The sequence below is a fragment of the Myotis davidii genome, unplaced genomic scaffold (assembly GCF_000327345.1).
Source record: "Myotis davidii unplaced genomic scaffold, ASM32734v1 scaffold252, whole genome shotgun sequence".
NCBI classification, from domain to species: Eukaryota; Metazoa; Chordata; class Mammalia; order Chiroptera; family Vespertilionidae; genus Myotis; species Myotis davidii.
In genome coordinates this window covers 2,932,945-2,942,056 of record NW_006283768.1, presented here as the reverse complement: position 1 = coordinate 2,942,056, position 9,112 = coordinate 2,932,945, and the positions used below count along the sequence as shown (strand labels likewise).

At 42.3% G+C, this 9,112-nt stretch overlaps 1 protein-coding gene across 1 annotated transcript in view; it reads left to right on the top strand.

Moving 5' to 3' along the window:
- The first annotated feature begins 2,131 nt into the window (after positions 1–2,131).
- Positions 2,132–9,112, top strand: part of BMPR1B (bone morphogenetic protein receptor type 1B) — a 58,614-nt gene continuing 51,633 nt past the window's right edge. The window contains exons 1-2 of the mRNA XM_006753897.2: positions 2,132–2,265; positions 5,873–5,930. Coding sequence (XP_006753960.1) covers positions 2,132–2,265; positions 5,873–5,930 — 192 coding nt within the window. The remainder of the gene's footprint in view (positions 2,266–5,872; positions 5,931–9,112) is intronic.

Below are 9,112 nucleotides of genomic sequence, written 5' to 3'. Positions count from 1 at the left end.
ACAGCCCCCACTGCTCGTCCAAAGATCTTGCGTTGTAAATGCCACCACCACTGTCCGGAAGACTCGGTCAACAATATTTGCAGGTTGGTCGTCTACATTATCCAAACCTTGTGTGAACAGAAAGTCCCTACTAAAGAGTTGTATGCCAGTGTTTCCAAAAGCACGTTTTAGGGAATAGTGCCCAAGCCCCCTGACTCTCAGAGTTGTGCCTGTATTTAGAGAAACCAGGAGTTACATTTTCCCTGAAATGCTGCTCTGAGATTCTCCTTCCTCCAAACATCACACATGCACAAAAAATAAACATAGAGCACAGGTCTCAGGCTCCATGTCAAGAAGCAAAACCCAATTAGTTTCTTTTAAAAGACCTGATCCCCCAAATTAATTCAACAGCAGGGAGTATCAAATGTGTGTTTTTTGGTTTTGTTCTGTTGTAACCATTTGTCATGCTGCTGGTGCGAGTGTTTTGGGAAGAACTCCTAAGCTGCCAGGATTCATTCAGAAACAGACTCTGGGAAGCAGGATGGTGACAGGGTCAGGAGAGTCTGCCAGATGACAGGAAAAACATTGTCAGAGTACCAGACAATGCACTCCTCAGCAGGTAATTCTGTTTGCATAAATATTTTCTAACATGTGAACCTGGATACTCTGCCTCCTTCTTCCATACACATCTTTATGCAACTGCAGCCATTTCGCTGGTCAGTGTAGCTGCACTTACTCTCCTGGGTGAGGACAGCAGGGGGTAGAGGCACAGCCCATTAGGCACGGTGGCCCAGGGCGAGTGGGCCCAGGTAGCCAAACAAGTGAAGGTCTCAAAAGTTAAATGTCATTGAAGCACAGCCTGCCTCAGGAAGGATAATGGACCCAACAAGGAGTCGGCTGCTAGGTGAGAAGCGCAGGCAGATACCTGGGCAGCCATGTGGGGCCTCATTATCCAGAAAGGAGCATGAAATTGAATGCATTTTTCCTTCCTGAAACCGTTTTTTTTGTTTTTTATTTCTTACAAAGTGGATCTCATATAAGCTTATCAGTATGTTAGGAAATACATAGTTCAGGAAATAGATATTAACTGCATGACAGGGAGGGAAGTGGGGTATACGCCTATGTATATGTTTCCTTTTATCAGCAAAACCACTGAGCATGGTAGGGGATGCTTATTTCTTACCATTGGATGTGAGGGCTTTAGGATCCAGAGAGGCCTGAGAGCTGGGCTCTTGTACAAGAGAGCAAGGTTGGGTTCACTGAGTGTCGAAAGGTAAAATGATTCTAAGCTCAGACACTATTTCCTGGGGAACAGTGCCTTTTTAAAATTTATTTTTATTTATTTCAGAGAGAAAGAGAGGGAGAGAGATAGAAACATCAATGATGAGAGGGACTCATTGATTGGCTGCCTCCTGCATGCACCCCACTGGGGATCGAGCCCGCAACCCAGGCATGTGCCCTTGACCGGAATCGAACCCGGGACCCTTCAGTCCCCACACTGGCGCTCTATCCACTGAGCCAAACTGCTAGGGCAGCAGTGCCTTTTTGTAGTGAATAGAAAAAGTATCGGGAATTTTACGAAGTTTACTGAAGACAGCAGGCGGAAGCATATTAGGGGGCTATCATGCTTTTTTTGTCTGAGTCTCTAGTAACTAAGAATAAATCTGTGTGTGTCATTTAAATCATAGTCTGGTGATCATACGTTCAGGCTTTCTAAAACTATCCCAATTTCACGTCTTTTGTCCTGTTTTCCTTATAGGCCATCGAAGTGTCCTAAGTTCATTGGGAGGACAGTGTTCAGGCAGGTTAACTGCAGTGCGAATTCTCTGTGTGGGAAGGGGAAGCGTGGTTTTCTTAGAGTACAGGGGGAGGAGGCATGGAAGGAGTTGAGCCTGGAGACTAGGGAAGGATTGCCAGTGGCCACGTGGGCTGTGTCACAGATGTTGGTCTGATTCCTGAGAACACAGGAAGCCATGGAAGCTAATGTTTAATTAAGCAGGAGAAACAGTGACAATGAGCTTTTTTGAAAAATTTTCTTTTCTTCAGAGTTTTGGATGTATTCGAGGGAAACAAAAATGAATTTGAGAACAACAACGGTTAGGTAAGGGAAATTGAAAAGTGGATTCAGGAAGGACAGTTCGTGTGAGAGAACATGATCTTGTACGAGGGTGGTGCTGGTGCAGGAGAGGTGGATGTGTTGGAGAACTATTTAGAAGGAAAGTTTTATGCTGGTGAATTGTATATGGGAGGGCTTCACACGTTTCTGGATGTACATTTAGATGCATAGTACAGCCTTTCAATGAAGAAGGACAAAGGAAAACAGTCGGGTTCCAATCTAGACATTGTTGAGTTTAAGGTTTCTAACACATCCAAGTGAAGATATCAAAGGGTAGGCATAGGGTGTGAATTTGGAACTCAAATACAAGATTGGGGAGGGAATGTGGAATAAAACGTGAGTCAGTTTTTGCTATGGAACAAGCTCAAAATCATAGTGGCTTACAACTAAAGACTATTTATGTATTTATTTTAATCCTCGCCTGAGGGTTTTTTCAATTGGTTTTTTAGAGAGAGTGGGAGTGGGAGAGACAGAGAGAGAGAGAAACATGGATATGAGAGAGGCACATCAATTGGTTGCCTCCTGCACACAACCTGACCAGGGCCAAGGATGGAGCCTGCAACCGAGGTAAGTGCCCTTGACCGGAATTGAACCTGGGACTCTTCCATCAACAGGCCATGGCACTCTATCCATTGAGCCACACCGGCTAGGGCTATTTATTTTTATTTTTTAAAAATTCCTGTTCTACAAGTGGGCTGCCGCTGTGTTGAGCTATGCTGGATTGGGTGTGCTTGGCTTCGGTCTGCTACTTGAGCTCAGGCCTACTCCACATGTTTCTCCATTCTTTTTGGACCAGCAGCTACCCACATGAGTGTGGGGGAGCAAACTTTTAAAGCTTCTGTTTGTGTCATGTCCTCTAACATTCCATTTACAAATCATATGTCATAGTTAAGCTCAAAGTCAAGGAGACTATGTCTAGGGTGGGGCATGAAGAATTGAGAACCATACTAGAATAATCCAATCTACCAGAGGAAGACAGCCTTGAGGCATGTCATGCTTGGGTAAAGGAGGCTCTCCCAGGAGACTGAGAATTAGCAGTGAAACATGGTGTCATTAAAGCCAAGTTTACAGAGGGAGGATGCTGTTAGAGGTCAAATAGGATAAGAACTGAAATGCAGCAATCACATTTATTGACCTTGATAACTGCTGTTTAGAAATATTTAATGTGGAAGTAGCAATGGAAGCCAGATGGGAATGGGTTGTGAATTACATGGTTTCAAACTTTGATTTATGACAGCAAAAAAAACAAAACAAAAACACCACTACAACCCCCCCAAAAACCCAGCAACAATAACAATAGAACCCCTCAAAAAACATGGGTATACCATGACAGTCAGCATGAATCAGTTAACTTGTAGACATCAATAGAAAACTAATCTTGATTGAGTATTTTTATAAACTCTAGCATGTTTATTTTATAGCATTCCCTATAAAAAATGTAACATTATCTACATTTTTCAGGTGAGAAATCTGAGGCTCTGAGGGATTAAGTAATTTTTACTAGGTCACTGTTCGTGCTGATATGATGAGAAAATTGTGGCCAATATTCCAAAGTCCTGAATCCTTGACCAGCAGCCTACGCCTGACAATGGCTCTCAAAGGAGTGAATATTAACTCTTGAGTGAAACCGCAAATCTATTTGCTAATGATATATTGACTATAGTTGAGTCTCCTGTGCACAGAGATCAATTGTGAGTGAATCACGGGGGCTATTCTGGTCCTGCGCCCTAAGCCCTGGAATAAGTCCAGTCTTTCTGCCTCCATTCCTGGAAGCCAAGGTTACACTCGTTGACCTTCCTCCTCCACCCCTTACCCCCAATAACTTGTACATGGTACTTTTCTAAATATAATAAAAATGTATTATAGATTAATTAGAAAAATAAATTTAAAATACTTAAAAATTATGTGCTCCTTTTTTTCTATTTTCCATTAGATTCAACAGCTAAATGTATTGCTATACAAATTTCAATTTCTGTGTTAATCTCACAGACCAATAACAAGCTGTTTGCTGACTTGAAAGGGAGCACCCTTTGAGTAATACGACACTCATTCCTAGGTACAAAATTCTAAACACAAGAGTGTCCTCGCTTGAGGCTGAGATAAGGGCCGGTCTAAGCTGTCCGGTTGGCTATGAAGCAGATCTTAGCCAAGCTGAGTGTCTTGGTCAGGGGTGGGCAACCGTTTTGTGAGTGCGTGCCAAAACCAGCAAAATCTCTGACTCAAAATTCTTCTGCGTGCCAACCCTAATTTTTTGAGAACCTGTTACGCCTACTTGATATCTCTTAAGGTGTACATATGTGAAGAACCTTGAAGAAATAATAAAATTCATTAGAGCGACAAAAACACAGTATATGATGATGAAAAATACATTTATTTTTTAATGTATACATGTTATGTAAAATTATTTATTTATCTAAGATCCACCTACATTGAATTTATCTGAAAAATAAAAAAGTCGATATTAAGAAAAAAATTGTAAATGGAAGATTATAAGAGAGGGTTTCGCGTGCCAGCAAAAGTTACTGGCGTGCCTTGTTTGGCACGCGTGCCAGAGGTTGCCCACCCCTGGGCTAGGTAGCTTTCATGCTCATTGCCACTCCCACATTCCTAGAGAGAATAATCCAACACGTGGCCCAGATTAAGAGCGCATCGTAGTTAAGAGATTCTGAAATCCCACATAGTAATTGAGAGAACCTGTGCAAGGTTTAGAGGGTTTTTAAATTCTTCCTGAGTACCATCAATGATTTACTAGCCAACACCAAGGCCAAAGTCATTCTGGGCCTTGTTTCCTACCAGGTGCAGATGTGTCTGTTTCCACATTCCATGCCATTTCCACAGCCTGATGGCATGCATGTTGGAGGATGTGGTGTAAATATATCATTCGTTGAGCCTTTTTAATATCCATAATTCAGAGTAAGAAGTGAAGCCGTTGTCATATCTCCCTCACGATAATATCTGTCCTCTAAACATCTTTCCAGGTGTTATTTCACACTGTTAATCTTTCCCATTCCATTTCCAGATGCTACTCCTGGAACCACAGACTATCACTGCTTATCACTGGAAAGCTGCACAGTCTCCTCAATCACTCTTTTTACATGACTTTCACCATGCCAAGATCCTGTCTCATTTCCCTGTCCTACCAAGTGTAATCTCAGCCTGCTTTATTTTTTTTCTCTATATGGAATCTGGTCCCACTTTATGTATTTTTCTTTGTTTTACTTGATTTGGTCTTTAATCGTCATTTTTGTCCCTGAATCATCACCTCTCTCAGGTTCCTCCACTCCCTCACGCAAGTTTATTCATTTCTAAAATTTATTTTTTTTTTTACTCTTTTCCAGAGACAATTTTAAATACTTTCTCCTTTATCTTATCGAGTTCAGACTAAAAATTGTCCTGCCTGGGCGGTTTTCTGGGGTTACTGGTGTCATCAGTCGCATCAGATGTTTGCACAAAGGATGTGTAAGTGACACCAAGCTGCCTACATGAGGAATTAGATGAGTCTCCAGCTGGGCTTTGAAGAGTCACAAAGGGTAGAAGGAAAAGCTTAGGGACCGTGAGCCTTTTTACAAAGTTTGTATTAACCCAGGGCTTTGAAAGCTCTTGCTGAATGTGGTGGTGTGAGTTGTTAGACAGGTGCTCCTGACCCAGGGTCTCCGAGTGTTTAAAGTGCACACTGTTCTCATTTGTTTATGTAGCTTCCATTGCATCCCGTTGATCCTGCTGCTGCCCTCGCCATCTGAACATTGAGCTTTAAGATCTCTATTTATTTATTTTTAGTGGATGTGGAGTTCAAACCAAGGCAATAATGAGCACAGCGGATCCTGCATCAGAACTGGTAATTTAGTAGGAAGAGGCTCTGACTTCAAATTTGCTTATGAAGTCTCTTACAAGGAGTAACTCTCTTTTTGTGCCTCTCATTAGTGCTAGATGAGAATGTTACGTGGCCCATTCATTGTTGGACTGAATAGAAAGTGCACAGCGTAGGGTTCTTTAAAACCATATATAGGGAACCATTGGAGATTTCTGAGCAGAGAAGGGGAATGTAAGGTTTATCAGGCCGAATCCAGAGAGAGGAGCGAGGGAGTCCTGCTGGAAGGCTCTCAGGGCAGTCAGATGAGAAGGAGTGAGGACACCTGCATCAGGTGGTGGGAGTGAGAATATACAAGTGCTCTATTAATATGAACATTGAGACTGCTTCAAAATATCCTGTACCTCCCTGAAAAAAAAAAAAGAAAAAAGAACAGACTAGAATGCTAAATCATTTGTTTGGCTGCCAGAGAAGGACATACGAGAGTTACACATCTCCTATATTGACGCCTCAGAGGAAAAGCCAGAGAAAGGGGACAGTCGTAGTCATATGTATTTCCAACCGTCCAGTAAGAACTAATGAGAAATTGGGGTCCCAAAGGCTGTTTATGGTGCATTTGACCATGAATGAGAAGAGCCAAACCTTGCAGGTTCTGGGCGCATACCCGCCAAAAAGAGTAGCTCTCATTCCCTCAAAACTGAAGCCAGGTGCACCCCTTTCTTTATTGATAGTCAGTGCTCACTTGGGCATGCCCAGCATCTCTCGGGGAAGTTATTCCCTGGTGATCTTTCTACATATTGCAGACACTTGCTCACCTTTGGAATATTGGGCAGATCCAAGGAGTTTGAATCTATAGAGCAGCGGTTCTCAACCTGTGGGTCGCGACCCCTTTGGTGGTCGAAGGACCCTTTCACAGGGGTCGCCTAAGACCATCCTGCATATCAGATATTTACATTACGATTCAAAACAGTAGCAACTTTACAGTTATGAAGTAGCAATGAAAATGATTTTATGGTTGGGTCACAACACGAGGAACTCTATTTAAAGGGCCAGAAGATTGAGAACCACTGCTGTAGTGCCATCCAAGGGCTGTAACAAAAATGTTATTATCACTGCTTTGACCTCATGTGACTTTTAAATTCTCTAAGGCTTTGCCTTTTCATTAGTTAACATCATGTGGAGAGGCATTTCAGTATTGATCATTTTGGGATTCAACTCTTGTTCCATTTTGTCAATTACTTTTCTTTGCCTATAACTCAAGGGCAGCATTTTTTTAAAATATATTTTCATTGACTTTAGAGAGGAAGGGAGGGGAAATAAATATAAATGATAAGAGAGAATCACTGATTGGCTGCCTCCTGCATGTCCCCTCCTGGAGAACGAGCCTGCAACCGGGCTGCACTGGGAATCGAAGTGTGACTTCCTGGTTCATAGGTTGACTCTCAACCACTGAGCAACACCGGCCAGGCAGGGGCAATATTTTTAATTTGTAGTCCTTATGGGAATAAAATGATTGATTCTACATTCCTGTATACATAGCACCACTTTGAATTTTGTCTAAAATGATTGCTGCTTTTGTTTTCTTCATGATCTTCATCTCTTATTGTTATCACTTCCAACGCTCTGGGAATGATGTGGCAATAGCTGAACACATGTCAAAACTAAGCTTAACATGGCAGCCAGACCGCAGGATGTCCAGACAGGCAGGTGGGAGGAGTTAGCCGCCTCTTGTGCCATTCAGCAGCCACCCCTTAGCGGGAGGTGGGACTGTCCCGCTCTGACTGGAGCATAGCTTTGTTTACATATGTGCTTGCCGGAGAGTTGAAAGTCCTCAAGTAATTCTTAAGCTTTTATAAGAATAGAGTTGAAAGGACCAAGACTTGAAGAAAAGAAAAAAAAACACCTGCAAACTAAATTCTGAATTTTGGTTTTCTCCAAAGGTAGTAATGGTGTAACATTTTAGTAATTCTACAATTACGCCAACCTAATTATGTGAGCTGTAATTTAAAACTGACCCATTAAAGATATCAGGAAAGGCAAATAAATGTGGTGTAACATATTCAGTTTACATTATTTCTAACGGTAATGAATGATTTGGTTTTCAAACAAATCACTTCTCCAACAGCATTCCGGAATGAATTAAGCACAAGATCTGAGGTTCCACTGTACTTCTAAATGAACCTATCTGGGATTTAACTATCCAGTAAATAACTGTCCAGTTTTCTCAAGGGCAGCATTTTTTTAAAATATATTTTCATTGACTTTAGAGAGGAAGGGAGGGGAAATAAATATAAATGATAAGAGAGAATCACTGATTGGCTGCCTCCTGCACGTCCCCTACTGGGGAACGAGCCTGCAACCGGGCTGCACTGGGAATCGAACTGTGACCTCCTGGTTCATAGGTTGACTCTCAACCGCTGAGCAACACCGGCCAGGCAGGGGCAGTATGTTTAATTTGTAGTCCTTATTGGAATAAAATGATTGATCATACATTCCTGTATACATAGCACCACTTTCAGTTTTGTCTAAAATGATTGCTTTTGTTTTTTTCATGATCTTCATCTCTTGTTGTGATCACTTCCAACACTGTGGGAATGATGTGGCAATAGCTGAACACATGTCAAAACTAAGTTTAATATGGCAGCCAGATTGCAGGATGTCCAGACAGGCCGGTGGGAGGAGTTAGTCCCCTCTTGTGCCATTCAGCAGCCACCCCTTAGCGGGAGGTGGGACTGTCCCGCTCTGACTGGAGCATAGCTTTGTTTACATATGTGCTTGCCGGAGAGTTGAAAGTCCTCAATTAATTCTTAAGCTTTTATAAGAATAGAGTTAAAAGGACCAAGGCTTGGGTAAACCTTGTAAACACTGTACTCAGTAAAATAAAACAATACATAGAGCACCTTCAAGTTTCCTTTCTAGCTAGCAATTTCAATGAGAAGCTTATAAATTATTTTTGCGTTGTTGCAGATAATATGCACTTGATATTCTCTCACCCTCTTGCCCTTACTCCAACAACATAGTTGATCCCTACCTTACTTGATGACTGTGGGACACTGACTCTTTTCTCCAGGGTCTCTCTCCCTCCCTCTCCATCCCCTCTCTATAATTTTACTAGGGGCCCAGTGCACGAATTCGTGCACCTTGAAAGGAACTGGGCTGCGAGGCTGCAGGAGACACAGGGGCGGGTCTCGGCCCATCCTGCACCCCTG